General features: G+C 41.2%; 1 protein-coding gene across 1 annotated transcript; it reads right to left on the bottom strand.

Moving 5' to 3' along the window:
- Window positions 1-1,416: 1,416 nt before the first annotated feature.
- FAM174A (family with sequence similarity 174 member A) lies at window positions 1,417-15,269 on the bottom strand. The gene is made up of 3 exons (XM_053408303.1): window positions 14,736-15,269; window positions 7,183-7,317; window positions 1,417-1,938 (listed from the first exon to the last, which is right to left on the bottom strand). The coding sequence occupies exons 1-3, from the start codon at window positions 15,089-15,091 to the stop codon at window positions 1,935-1,937; spliced, it is 495 nt and encodes a 164-aa protein (XP_053264278.1). The 5' UTR covers window positions 15,092-15,269; the 3' UTR covers window positions 1,417-1,934.
- Window positions 15,270-15,863: the final 594 nt, after the last annotated feature.

The following is a 15,863-nucleotide window of genomic DNA, read 5'->3' as shown; positions in this document are numbered from 1 at the left end:
CTTTAAAACTGGGTATTTTTTAGGGATAGGGGTGCTCCCCTCCAACATTTCCAGGCATACCTCTTCTATTCCTAGCCTTCCAGCGTTGGGCAGGAAGGTCTGAAGAGAGCTTCTAAATGCAGTTGCCTGAACACATTTAAAAGCTCCCTTGCAATTAGGAGTCTGGGTGATGCTGGGTACTTGGATCGTAGGGAGGCTTCTAAGTGTGTCGGGATGAATGCACTTCTTCAGATCTTCCAACTCAATGAAGAAAGGTGAGGAGTGCAGTAAGTATGCCTGGAAACCTAAGGTAGGGAAGGGGATGCATGTACCTCCATCTTTCCATTCTAAACTTTCATACATTCTTTTTGAATGCTTGGAGATGGCTTCTATTGGAAGGATTTTCTTTGGACAGTTTCCATCAAGGCTTGCACATAACTGCTGGCAGATCTCTTAGCAGAGGATCGGGGAACCTTTTTCATAGAATCGTAATAGAACTGTAGAGTGGGAAGGGACCAAGAGGGTCATCTAGACCAGCCCCCTGCAATGCAGGAATCTTTTGTCCAACTTGAATCTTGAACCCATGACCCTGAGATAAAGAATCTCATGCTCTACCACAGGCATAGGCAAACTCGGCCCTCCAGATGTTTTGGGACTACAATTCCCATCATCACTGACCACTGGTCCTGTTAGCTAAGGATCATGGGAATTGTAGTCCCAAAACATCTGGAGGGCCGAGTTTGCCTATGCCTGCTCTACCATCTAGCATGACACCCCAGGGAGATTTCCCATGGGAAAATCTCAGGTATTGTGGCTCAGGACTGTAATACCTCAAGGATTGCCTCTTTCCATATGAACCTACCCGGACTCTGAGATCATCTTCTGAGGCCCTCCTTCATGTGCTTCCTCAATATATAAATTCAATAAATAAATAAAATGTAGGAAATCTTCCTGGGACCTCATGCCAGTGGTGAGCAGGGTTGGAGATACTCCAGTCTGTCTGTCTGTCTCTCTCTCTCACACACACATACCCTCCATTTCTCTCTTCCCTTTTTCTCATTTTCCTTCCACCTATCACATCTCACCCCTTCCCACCACTTTCTGTGTTAGGGGGATTTCTGGGGAATGCACACACAGTGAGAGGAGGATTAAGGGTTTTGTGTAACTTAAAGGATATAACTGACACCATTCATGATCTCCCTCTCATTAGGAAGTCCATGGTGTTTGAAAGAAACCCAATGTAAACTGAAGCTTCATTTATTTATGCTTGCTGAGTAGGCTTATCATTTTCAGAAACGTTCTTCAGAGTGACCTCAGCCGGCCTGTGAAAGACAGCCAGGGACATCCTCACCAAAAGTCTTTGGTTGATTACTATCAGCATATTTCCTGCTGTCCAAAGCATTACATTCAAAACCAACAAATACAGAATACAAGTAATGAGTGTTAGGAATACTGTAAACATTTATTTGCATCACTCACACAGATCTATAATGTACATCCAGTTTACAAAGGAGAGGGAACACCCCTCTGACACGGGTAGTTAAGTTTGGCAATATATCTGTTAAATGAAAGAGTAGGCGCTGAGAGTTCACATAAGTAAGTTATCACACTTGACACTCACCTAAAAAAATTAAGTTGGTCAAGAAACCCACAGATATATCTCAGTTAGTGTTCTGTGGAAGGAAGATCACCATACAGAATTAACATAAGCAGAAAATACCCTGTTTTAAAATAGGTTTTAAATTTAGTGCACATTTCCCATAGACTCCAAACTTAAAATATTTCTGTATATACAAAAGGTACAATAAAATGTTAGAGTGTTTATTGCAACAAACTAAGGATGCCATAATATAGATCACTTGTATACACCCAACCCTGATATTGGCTTCTTATTCCTTCTGTACAGCCTTCTTTCGTTGCTCCACAATTGTAATATTCTCCCAAAAGGCACATACTTATCTACAAAGAAAAAAAATATTTTTTTAAGTAAATACCATTCGTTTGAAATCTTTTAACACACAAAAAACCCCCCAAATCTCCTCAACGCTGCATCCACTTGAAAGCAACAAGAGGATTTCATGTATATTATATATCCAGCATTTAACATACTTGATTCTTGCAATGACCCAAAAGCTGAGTTCAAATTTCTCTCTACACACACCAAAAAGCCCCTACCTTAGTCACCAAGCCACCACAAAAGAAAGAATGCACTGCAATTGAAATAAAAGCAAAGAGAAGGGGAAACGTGCATTTTGGCATGGATTGGTAGGGGGCTGTGACTATTTCTCCTGTGGCTTCTAGGCTGGAGCTCCAAGCCCAGGGCCTCTAACCCCAAGACTCTCCCACCACAGCTGTGAATAGGAAGACTTCTCTTCAATTACAGTAGGGCTAGGGAACGTGTAGTCCCAACAATACGAGTCCCATTACCCCTGACCATTGGACTTGCTGGCTGACACTGATGACAGTAGGAATCCAACAACATGGTGGCGGGGAGAGATGTCCCAGGTTTCCCAGCCCTGATTAACAAGGTGGGGGATGACTTCATATAACAGACCAGTAGCACGTTTCACTCAATGGTACACATCTACTCCAGCCAATTAAGCTGACATGTTTGTGTTTTGAATTGTGGCCGTAACATTTTACGATGCAGAAGTTGCAAAATGCAATGCTTTTCGTTCTCTTATTTCTGACCTCAATCATCATGATTAGCAAGCTAGACATTGTCTTCTAATCCAATTTTTCTGAAGATGATGATATTTAGTAGTACAGTGGTACCTTGGGTTAAGTACTTAATTCGTTCCGGAGGTCTGTTCTTAACCTGAAACTGTTCTTAACCTGAAGCACCACTTTAGCTAATGGGCCCTCCTGCTGCGCCACCAGAGCATGATTTCTGTTCTCATCCTGAAGCAAAGCTCTTAACCCAAGGTAGTATTTCTTGGTTAGCAGAGTCTGTAACCTGAAGCGTATGTAACCCGAGGTACCACTGTAGTAGGAGTATTACTATTATAACCTGCCCATCTGGCTGGGTTGTGCCCCAGCTACTCTGGCAGCTTCCAACACATGAAAACATAATAAAACATCAAACATTAAGAACTACCTATAGAAATGTATCTTACTGAGATACTGCATCCCATTTTACTCACATCCCCCCCAATCTTTTCTTGCCACCAAGCCACTGTCCTTTAAATCAATCTCTTTCCATCCCCCTCTTGCAGAAAAAAACACAAGCTTTACAGTTCCATCCTGTCATGAAATCATAACTACCAGAGCAATAATATTCAGTCCACTCAGCAATTTATTTTTGGTACACAGTGCAATTTTGAGCATACTTTATCTGCACAACACACAGATAGCTATTACTTATAGGATGCAAGCAGTTCAATAAATAAAGGCATTATTGGATGTTAAGATATTGTTTAAGTATCTTTTAGAACCATCTCATAATGGCACTCAGGAGAAGAACTCAGTTTTCCAAGTATTTCTCTTACTTCAACATTTATATCCTTTCTGCACTCGCAGCATAATGCTTCTGTGGACATTTACTTTTTTCATGTTTATAGCAAATAAAATAAGCTGCACTGTTTTTAACTGTTTGCTGCTGACACGACTCAAAGTAGTGCAGCTTTTGACCATATCGTGTTATAAAAAGGGACTTTAGGAGATGACTTGCACCACTTAGGAATGCTAATGATTAAGCAGTATATTAATGCCTTGAAGAGATAAGGGTTCCATTTGCTTCTGTGTTTTTAGATTTTGCAACACTGTAGATAACTTTATCAGCATAGCACTGAGAATTTCCAACTCAGGCAATGTCGTATTCATTACTTGTATATATATTTGCAGCAAGGCGTAACATACTCTATGGATTACAAGCAGATAAGAGAAGTCTGTTCGTAACCTTGCCCAGACAGCTTTCAAATCTGTCATTGTGACCAATGTTGCATACGTTTTGGAAGCATAAGAATATACAAACAGCCATTTATAAGGTTGCTTCACAACAGTTAAACATAGTTATTAGTACTCAAGACATATACAATGTAATTCAGGAGCTTCTTTTTCCCTTACTGACTTAGTAAACCAGTACCTGGGATCTGCAGGCTGCAAGCAGAGGCTTCCATGACAATGATCCTGTAACCAATGCTATTTCAGCCCCAAAAATGGCTTGTCAGGGAGAAGGCAAGGCAAGAACCCTTCTTCCTACACCTAGTTTTATTCAGAGAGGGGATATTTTGGTATCGAGGAGCAGGGAACACCCAAGTGCAATGGGACAGGTGTAAATTTGCTATAACAATGAGAACAAATATTAAGAAGAAAAAAAGGGGGGGGATCCTTGTTTTGAAATAAGCACTGTCTTGGTGGATACCTGAATGTGAGCCTAGGGCAATTGCTACAAAGAGGTCTCACTCCAGCTATTCTTACAAGGCAGAACAGGCCGAGAGTCAGTCCCCTCTCTAATAATTAATAACCACGCTAATTATTTTAAAGATCTGGATGTGTTGAATCAAGATATGCAGTATTCTTCAGGAGATTGGGGAAAATGTCCCAGCACCCAGTAACTGGGTAGCAGAGTTACTTGATGGCTGCTTCTCTGCTACAAAGCATTCATGGGAGAAGATCCAAACAGGGAAATTGGTGTGAGCTGTGGGTGCTTAACCCTTTGGCTTAATTCATACCTAGAGTTGTTTTTCCATTGTGAGGTTTCAGGCACATGCTTGCAAGTTGAAGCAGCTCAGGGATGCGAGTTTCAGGGAAAGGGTAGCTTCTGGAAGATGTGATACACATCTCCTTCCCAACATTTCTCATTGCACTTTACAACCCCCAGAGGATTCTTTGCAATGGAGAAGTAGCGGCTGTTATGGCTAGTGTTACTGTAGCATGTCAGGATTCCTGAACTTGGAATTGCCATGACTAATATACAGCAAGGGTATGAAAATTTCAATATATGCAAGGGTGAAACACAAATTAAACACTCAAAACAGAACAGCACATACTCGGTTTTGAAAAAAAAAAAAAAAAAATCTTGGAAAATATAGCCTGTAAGCTTTGGGGCAGATACCATGATGGAACTGTTTCTAAACATGAAGCAGCAAAGCAACCTCAATTTTTTTATAAAAGCAGAGGGAACCATGAATCCTAATAATGTTTATAAAGTATTTTGCAAAATTAGGAAATGAGACAGCATGTATAAGAACTAATGGGGTAATAGGGCATTCAAGCAAGTTAGCTATATTCCCGATAGAGACTTGGAAAAGATTGCCCAATTTTGTTGAGAAAACAAAAGCCAAAGCACAGCCATAAAAGTGCAATTATCTTACTGTGCTTTCCCATGGGAAATGAGCTGTATTCATATCAACAATGAACAACTGATTGTTGCTATTCCTCTAATATTGAGTATATTTCACTCAATTTCCCCCATTTTAGCATACAGAACAGTATTACAAGTAATTATCAACTAGAAGTGCATCTATCTAAACTGTGTTGTTTTTGTTTTAAAAAGAAGTTGTTTCTGTATCTCGAGACATATACACAAAAATAACAACCATGCACTAGCTCAAAGATTTAGATTTAGACAGAATCTCATTTTTGCCTTCCTGTGCAATTTTAGTAGAGCTGGCCAAAAAATGTTGGTAGGCTAAGAAGCTGATCCTTTCTTAAATCAAATAGTCTTATTTGAAGCTTAACTGCTAAATAAATAAACAAACTCAAGTAAAGGTACAATTTGCCATGAAGCTGTCCAGTCTACGGCAATATCCACTGACACAACAAACACAACTCCTACTCTGCCCAACACCTTAGTACTGAAAATAATGGCATCCAACTAGACAAAAACTGTATGCTAGAGGCCAGTTTAATAGTGTTCTATGTTTTACTTGCTTTTTAAGGCAAACTAATTTTTAATTCTGCTGATTCTTTTAAAGAATTTTGTTAATATTTTAAATTTACATGTCTTCTGTATAAAAGACATGAGAAAGCTGCTGACATTTGTCTAATAAAAGAATTGTCTCAAATATCACTGGAGATGGGAGTGTCAACACAGCTTTACATCTACAGTGGTACCTCAGGTTACATACGCTTCAGGTTACAGACTCCGCTAACCCATAAATAGTGCTTCAGGTTAAGAACTTTGCTTCAGGATGAGAACAGAAATCGTGCTCCGGCGGCGTGGCAGCAGCAGGAGTCCCCATTAGCTAAAGTGGTACTTCAGGTTAAGAACAGTTTCAGGTTAAGAACGGACCTCCGGAACAAATTAAGTACTTAAGGTGCCACTGTACATTTCAAAACTAGGTTGTTACAAGTGAAATCCCATGCCACAATAAATCCAATTAGTCTACAACACACAAGGAAGACCAGTGCCACCTGAGAGACTAACACAGCTACTATTTAGGAAATGAAATACTACCAAGAATATCATGTAAGGATAGAATCCTTAATTAATTAGACATGGCCATTATTTCTGGAGTATAATAGCTTACAGAAAGCCTGGTATGCGTTACGACTTTATAAGAACAGGGACATAAAAAATAGGCAATTTAAGTATTTAAATAAATCAAATGCCCATAGCACTAAAACAGCACCATGTAAAGTATGCTACAGAACAAAGAATACAAATGACTTATTCCTAAATTAAAAGTCACAGATCTAAGATTCTCATTCATAAGTTTGGGGATAACTATTTCCCTCATGTCTGATGTTGGCAATTTGGGCAAGGGAGGCTGCATGCAAGTAGGTTTGCCAACTGTGCTTGGAATGCCCCAAGACAATATTACACAGATGTACCGTGCCTTCCTTAAAAGAACAACCAGTGCCTCTGGTCACAGAGGCATTTTTATATCTTGTTCAAAACATCCACTTCATCCATGGATGAAGAATGAAATACATCACGCTTGGTTTCCTGTCATATACAGTGGTACCTCGGGTTACATACGCTTCAGGTTACATAGGCTTCAGGTTACACACTCAGCTAACCCAGAAATAGTGCTTCAGGTTAAGAACTTTGCTTCAGGATAAGAACAGAAATCGTGCTCCGGCGACGTGGTAGTAGCAGGAGGCCCCCTTAGCTAAAGTGGTGCTTCAGGTTAAGAACAGTTTCAGGTTAAGAACGGACCTCCGGAACGAATTAAGTACTTAACCCGAGGTACCACTGTACCTCGGAATCCGTTCCCTCTTACAACAAGGAGAACATCCTAAACTCTGTCTACCAACCTTCGAGGATGATTGGCATCAAAGAGTGTTGTGTCGTCATCATCGTCATCTTGTTCCAATGGTGTCAGCTCTGTATTTTCTATGTTTGTGTCCAGAACCCCATACCTCCTCGTCTTTCTGTTTCTTCGTCGAAGTCTGAAAAGTGTGAAAGGTTACAATTTATTAACTGAATCACACTAATAACAAAAGAATTAAAATACCGCTCTGAAGGAAAACTTAAGAAAAACTAACATGAATTCAAGTGTACTAACAACCATCTGTATAAGCATTACATTATTGTAATTCACATGCATAAGCAGGATGCCCAATTTGACAGTCAAGCACTGAAAAACTATTGATTTGTATAATGTGATTGCACAATTTTAGTTTGCTTCAAAGAAAATTCAGCTTAATTTAGCAAACAGTATGAATAATCCTGCATTTTATCTTGCCAGATCTTACTCCCTTAACTGTAGAAGTCCAAAAAGGAAACAGGGAGGGATGTGCTCTTCCATCTTTGAATAAGAAAACACACACACTCACAAAACACTTCTCAATTTCAAGCCAGAAGCTCCCACCAAGGCACAAGAGTGGTACCTCGGGTTACAGACACTTCAGGTTACAGACGCTTCAGGTTACATAGATATTTATTGAAATTTTCAAATAATAGAGAAAAAAAACAATTAAAAACACATAAAATTTACATTCCTTACTTTCAATAACATATTTCCCTGACTTCCCCACACCTCCCCTTCTTGTATTCCAGTTCCAATTTTTAGCTCAGCAAGTTCTTGTCCCCACAGACGCTTCAGGTTACAGACTCTGCTAACCCAGAAATAGTACCTTGGGTTAAGAACGTTGCTTCAGGATGAGAACAGAAATTGTGCAGCAGCGGGAGGCCCCATTAGCTAAAGTACCTCAGGTTAAGAACAGTTTCAGGTTAAGAACGGACCTCCAGAATGAATTAAGTTCTTAACCTGAGGTACCACTGTACCAGAATATCATATTGTAATTTTGGGGAAATAATACAATATTGCTACTTTAACACTCAGCCAATGTAGCTATTGACTTGTGCTCAATATGTTTCACATGTTGGTATCTGAGTATTTTTTATGTAGCCAGAACAACATCTATGCACAAGAGAGAGGTATCAGATGTTTCTGGGGAACCCCAAGTTTTGAATGTGAAAAAAGCCCTTGGGGGCGGAGAAGCCCAAGTGGAGGAAGACAAAAATAGTCTAGTGAGGACTGGGGATGTTGACAAAGAATGATGAGGACATTGGATCAGAGGGGAACAGAATAGAATATTCTGAAGATGACTGAAAAGGTGAAGAACAGCAGGACCTAGTTCTATGACCCTGTGATGGAGCTGTAAGACTGCAAAGTTTATTTGATTTGATCTATTTTACAGAAGCTTAATCATACTCAGATGTTGCAGTCTATACCAGAGATCTTACTTAAGCCACTAAATCAAAGGGAACAAAATTCACTGAAAACTTGTCTGAAGAAATTCCAGTAAAATGCCAACTGTCAAGGAATTGCACAATCATGTGCTTGGTGCTGCCACCTTATGGTAGGGCACTGTCAAAATAATTTCCTGATTGATTTCTTAGCATATAAATGCTGCAATCCGATGCACACTTACTTGGGAACAAGTTAAAACAAACTTTCATTTTGTTCTCATTCAGAAGTTTCATGCTACAAGTATGCTGGGTGTTTTATGATTCTAATCACATCCATATTCAACAACCAAGTGAGGCAGGATTTTGTTCTCGCTTAACAAATTACAGGACCTAAAGTGAGTTACTAGTCCAAGGCTGCCAAAACAAATCTTAGCTAAAGATGAATCGGATGAGGGGATCATTTGCCAAAATGCAAACTATAATGTTATTGCAAAGCTGTTAAAGAACAAGATGAAGGACTGTGTTGCTTGTTTCCCACTAAATACAGTCTTATGCAACAGCCTTAATTTCACAGTGAACAATATATGACAAATGGTGCAAGGCAGGCTTAAACTTTTTATTATGTAAGAATATAAGGCCAGATGTCAAACACAGTTCAACAATTTGGTCAGAAACTATCTCGATATGCTTTTCACAAATAGGATGATTGTGAGAAAATCTGTAATTTAAATGTATCATTATAAGTCTGATGACAATCAAATGCAGAACAGGAGTTTAAGCATTTATGAAACTCATTCTGATGAAATGCATGCATTACACAAATGAACATTTTAAGAATACATTTGCCTGAGTTATGTGAAGAAAATGTAACTTCTCTCTAATGTAATTTTTGTTCTTGAAGCAGAAAAATAAGTTGAAACAATAAAGCAGCCACTTCATTTTAAGTATTCCTTTTCTACAGAATATTCCTTGAAAGTGAGCACACTTCCATGAATTCACAAGATGTAGATTTAATATCCAGAACGTTGTCAGTTGTCCTTCAAAAGGCTTACTCTGTAATTTGTGCAAATGCCATTTTAAATTCTATCCAGGTTGCCAATTTTATGCTGAAATACATTTTGGACATTCTGCTTCTTTATTTAGAATATATCTATCTTCTGGTTAATGCAAAATGAGACTGACGCAACATGTGACATGTACCGACTTGTCAGTCGTTTTTCTCAGAGACTACTGTCTTTACAGAATATGATGCTTCAAATCATAAAAGAGCTCTGCTCAACAAGCCCTACAGTCCAACCTCCTATTTCACAGTTTATGGTTTTCTTATCCCCTTTGTATTTTTCCTGTTATATTTTATGTATTAATTTTTATTCTGTAAGCAAAGTTCAAACAAAGGGCAGTCAATTAATACCTAAAATAAAATAAACAAACATTTTCAGCAGATCCTTTTGGAATGCTAAGAGACAGGATATGAAATTGACAGCTCTCACCGACACCCGTATGTTGCATGTTATCAGCATGTTGTTCACAGGTATACTGCTGCTGATCGTGGAAACTCTACTTAACCCTATCAGGACTAACATTTGTGGATAGATGTATTCTCCATGAACTTGTCTAATCCCCTTAAGAGCAAAGTCAGGTACTATAATCACGTAGTGTAGCCGTGAATTTACTAAGTAAATTCTACATGGCTTAGAAAAAGAAGGTGCGGGGGTGGGAGTGGGGAGAGAGAATTCATAAGGTTGAAAAATCAATACATAATTTCATAATCTGTTGTCACACCATCCTTCTGAAGGCCATTGCTAAAGATAAGCAGGCCTGGTCTGGTTACTGCTTTGAGGGGTGAATTACTGGGAACTACATGTACCCTGCCTTTAGCTCCATAACATAAGGAAGGTAGGATACAGTAACAATATAAGATCTAATCAAAATAAATTTTAAATAAATTGGTAAACCTACACATGCACACAGGCTCTACCATTTCAGACATCATCATCATCATCATCATCATTATTATTATTATTATTATTATTATTCCAACTGTAGGTGGATTTGCATGATTGAATGGTCCTTGGCAAAAATAAATAAATGCATATACATCACACAAACACACATGCATGCATGCATATACATTTATATACAAAGGAAGTTATGCTACAAAGTGCCCTGCTTTTCTATATGGAGGAGTCAATAAAGTTTGCACCAACTTGGCAGCCAAGCCAAAATCTGTGGTCATCAGACTCTTTCTTCAGTGCATGTTTTCTCAGAAGTTACTCCCACTGAGCTCAATATGGCTTAGATACATGAACCATGTTGCAGTCAGGTTGGGAGGCTATTGAGGAGAGGTAGGACCTGTTGGCACTGGGCAGCTGAGGTACACAGAATGCCAGCCATCACTCAAATGGCCCCTCTAACCCTTCCTCTCCAGAACACGGGAAAGGATGGGATTTGGTTTGGTTTGGGTGCGGAGTGCCTGGCTGCTCACTGTCCAAACAATCAGCTCCTGAAAAAAGATCTGGAGATTTGGTCAAACTTGAAGCTTTCCTTGTTAGGCCGAATTGCAGTTATAAAAATGAATGTATTGCCAAGAATGTTGTTTTTGTTTCAAGCATTACAAATAATGGATAAAATGGACTGTTTCAAGAAGTGGCAGAAAGATATATCTAAATTTGTCTGGCAGGGCAAGAAGCCCAGAATAAAATTTAAGATATTAACGGATTCAAAGGAAAGAGGGGGGTTTGCCCTGCCAGACTTTAAATTGTACTATGAAGCGGCAGCTTTCTGCTGGCTAAAAGATTGGCTGCTTCTTGAAAACACAGACATTTTGGATTTGGAAGGTTTTAACAATATTTTTGGGTGGCATGCATATCTGTGGTATGACAAGGTTAAAGCGCACAAAAGTTTTAAAAACCATATTGTCAGAAAAGCACTATTAAATGTCTGGGTCAGATATAAAGATTTGCTGGAAAATAAAACTCCTAGGTGGTTGTCGCCAATGGAAGCTAAGGCAGTTAAAAAGTTAAATATGGAGTCGAAATGGCCAAGATATTGGGAAATTCTGGAAAGGGAAGGGGACAAACTGAGATTGCAGAGTTTTGAGAAACTAAAAGGGAAGGTGAGAGATTGGTTGCATTATCACCAAATAAATGAAGTATTTAAATTGGACAGTAAAATTGGTTTCCAGGTGGAAAAATCAAAATTGGAGACTGAATTGTTAGAATCCAGTACTAAGAATTTGTCAAAAATGTATAATCTTCTGCTGAAATGGAATACACAAGATGAAACGGTTAAATCAGCTATGATTAAATGGGCTCAGGACATTGGTCATAATATTTTGTTTGCCGATTGGGAAAAGTTGTGGACCACCGGGATGAAATTTACGGCATGTAATGCCCTAAGAGAGAATATTATGAAAATGATCTATAGGTGGTACATAACCCCAGTCAAGCTTGCAAAGATTTACCATTTGCCTGACAATAAATGTTGGAAATGTAAGGAAAAGGAAGGTACATTCTTTCACCTCTGGTGGACGTGCCCGAAGATTAAGGCATTCTGGGAAATGATCTATAATGAACTGAAAAAGGTATTTAAATATACTTTCCCCAAGAAACCAGAGGCCTTTCTCTTGGGTATTGTCGGCCAGGGGGTGTCAAAGACAGACATAACTTTCTTTATGTACGCCACAACAGCAGCTAGAATACTCATTGCGAAGTACTGGAAGACGCAAGATTTACCCACACTGGAAGAATGGCAGATGAAGGTGATAGACTATATGGGCTTGGCAGAAATGACGAGCAGAATCCGAAACCAGGGAAGAGAAGCGGCGGAAGAAGAATGGAAAAAGTTTAAGGACTATTTAAAGAAATATTACAAAATCAATGACAGCTAGAATGATGTTGGACTAAAGTAAATGGTTACTATCAGTAATGGTTAAGACAAGGAGAACAAAGATGATTAGCTTAAATTTACAGTAAAATAAGGGAAGATTTGCTGAACAATTGATTAGAATTTGGAATACAGAAACGGGAGGCATGAGGAAGTCAAAGAAGAAAGGTTTAAGAAATTAGGACATGAAATGGTACTTGTTTTTTGTTTTGTTTTTTGTCTATTGTTTGTTTATGTATGTTTTGTATGTATGAATATAAAAATTGCTTAATAAAAATATTATAAAAAAAAAAAAAACAATCAGCTCCAACCTTCCTCTCAAGTTGGAAGCTGCACCAGGACAAGTAGCTGTGTTGTGCCTCCAACATGCAGTGTAACTAAGGGGTTGGGCATCACAATGTTCCCTCTAACTCCAAACTGCAAGGCAAAGATGGGGTTTAATTATGCTCACCAGATAGCAGTGGAAGTGAGTGTGGAGCATGACCAGAAACTTAGGCCAGATCCTGAGCATGTTCGGCTCAGTCACATGACTCGGCAACCCAGCTTCAGACTATTTTAAAGGCTTATTTTTACTCAGCCAGGCTTATGCAGAGCCATGCTACTGAGTGCAGCTTGGATCTGGGGTAACATTTTGTGGCTTAACTAACACCAGCATCTTGTGCATCTAGATTACCCTCTAGGCTGTTTTCTTCTTCTTCAAAACATAGAAGTTACTTCAGATCCTTGATATTTTGGTTGTCCTTCTATGCATTTTTCCCAGATGCATACAACATCCCAAACAAAGTCACACTATACCACAAAACAAATTAGTTCCCACACAGGACTAGATTACAGAGAAGCGTTTGTTTCATGGTTTTAAAAGCCCACTGCTTACTTGTTTTAGATACATATACTCAGGAAAACATGCAGTTTTTTATATAGATCTACCTGCGTACTGACTATGTTAATCCAACACAAGTACTGCTAGTTTCTCAGGGGTTGTGCCATAGGCCCCCCAGTCGCTGGCCTTGAGTCTACAGTGGAACCCTGCTAGTTACGACTTCTCTCTCCAGTCTTGTTTAAATACAAAATGATCATTATTCTAATCAGCTGTCCCTTTCACTGGGTGCAAAAGCTGCCCAGATGACATGCAGAAACTACCTTCCAGAAACAAATATGATAGAACTTAAGATAAGGAGTGCCAGGCTTGAATCAGGTACACCAGTGGCACGTGCTCACCAAGGTAAACAAGGGCCAGGGGAACACACGACAGCCTAAAGGGGATGTTTCGCAGGTGAGTAAAAAGAGAGGGCCATGGGTCATAGAAGTGAACAGTTGGAAGGCACCCCATGGGTCATCTAGCCCAACCCCCTGCAGCGCAGGAATCTCAGCTAAAGCATCTGAGACAGATCCAAACTCTGCTTTAAAATCTCCAAGGAAGGAGGGACCACAACCTCATAGTTTTCTCTGATGTTTAGTTAGAAGCTCCTTCCTTGTAACTTGAAGCCACTGGTTCGCATTCTACCCTCTAGAGCAGAAGAAAGATGAAAGACCTTGAGATGGCCTAAACCTTAAAGACCTTTAAAGCCTAAACCGTCTCAGCCCAGTATACCTGAAGGAGTATCTCCACCCCCATCGTTCAGCCCGGACACTGAGGTCCAGCTCCGAGGGCCTTCTGGCGGTTCCCTCACTGTGAGAAGTGAGGTTACAGGGAACTGGGCAGAGGGCCTTCTCGGTAGTAGTGCCCTTCAGATGTCAAGGATATAAACAACTATCTGACGTTTGGAAGACATCTGAAAGCAGCACAGTTTAGGGAAGTTTTTAATATTTGATGTATTATCTTGTTTTTAATATTGTGCTGGGGGCCACCCATAGTGCCTGGGGAAACCCAGGCAGATGGGTGGGGTATAAATAAATAATTATTACTATTATCATTATTAGAAACTTCTTTCTTGTAACTTGATGCCACCCTCCAGAGCAGGAGAAAATGAAGCTTGCTCCCTCCTCTTCCAGTGGAAGACCTCGAGATGGCTATCATCGCAAGGGGGGTTGGACTAGATGACTTCTCAGGGTCCCTTCCATGATTCTAAGATGCAACAGGGCTGAGAAAGGGAGAGGTCACCCTAGCCAACCTCCCTCCCCTTCTTCTTGGAGCGGGGAGGGGCACGGGACACCCCTCAGACTCAGTTTCCCCCAAAGCCAAGTGGAAACGAGGAGGGGGAGATCCCCAAACCCTTCCGAGATCGACTGATCGATCGATGGCTGGGTAGACAGATTACAGGGGTCCCTCCTGCTGCCCCAGGCTCACCGCACGGTCCGGATGACGAAGTAGACGATGAGCGCGGCGCTGGCCAGGACCAGGACCGAGAGGGCGCGCTGGGTCATGAGCTGGTTGCGCTCAGGCGGGGCGGGCACGGCGGCGGCCACGCTGCCCACCCCACTCGCATTGCTGCTCCGCGCCGCCTCGCCCACGGGGGAACCGCTGCTGCTGCTGCCCAGGGCGGGCGCGGCGTCGTGGCCGCCGGGCGCCGCGGAGGCAGAGGATGACGACGGCGCCGGCGAGGGCGGCGGCGGCCTCAGGACCCCCTGAGCCGGGAGCGCTTCCCCGCCCCACAGCGCGGCCAGCAGCAGCAGGAGGAGCAGCCCCGGCCCCAGCCGCCGCATGGCAGCCCGTCCAACCGTGCGCCCGCTGGGCGCGGCCTAAGCGCCGCCGCGGGGCCTGTCAGGAGAGCAGGAAGCAGGAGCGGAAGTCCTCATCTTTCCCCTCACACGGCGCGGCCATGGAAGTCTCCCGGCCGAGACTCCCGCCCTCGCGCCTCAGGCGGCCTTCTCCCACGTGACCAAAAGGGCCGGTTATTCGTGCGCAGGCGCAACAAGGGCCCTCGGTCTCGCCTTTCGCCCGGGAAGCTCGATGGAGGAAGGAGAGGCGGGGTGTTTTTCTTGTCATGTCTAGCAGCCAAAGAGCCCCACTTGAAAGAGGGGCCAGGGATGGGGTTTTCGGGGACCCAGACAAAACTCAAATGCCTCCCCCGGCGATACAAGCGCCACCCGTTGTTGTTGTTGTTGTTTATAAAAAACAGCAAATCCCCCCCCCCCCAATATTGCTCCCTATTTGCAGGTGGGGGGATGCCAGATCCTTAGCCAAATCCGGCAAGTTCCTATCGACGCCCATGGCAAGTCTAGGTTGGTACACAACTTGTTCATGTGTAGCCAGTTTGTACATATGATTTAACGATATTTGGGATTTATATTTATAAATACCGTATCAGGTTTAATGACAAACAAAAATGCAATTTATTCTGACAATATTTTATATTGCCCATATATATATATATAAAACCATATATATTGAGTATATTGACCATATATATATTCTTAATGATATATATGTGTGTGTGTGTATATTTATATATACTATTGACACCAACTGTTTTTT

This window comes from Podarcis raffonei, chromosome 11 (genome assembly GCF_027172205.1).
Source record: "Podarcis raffonei isolate rPodRaf1 chromosome 11, rPodRaf1.pri, whole genome shotgun sequence".
In the NCBI taxonomy this organism is placed as follows: domain Eukaryota; kingdom Metazoa; phylum Chordata; class Lepidosauria; order Squamata; family Lacertidae; genus Podarcis; species Podarcis raffonei.
Note: the sequence above shows the minus strand (reverse complement) of the source record. Positions and strands in the feature narration are given on the sequence as shown.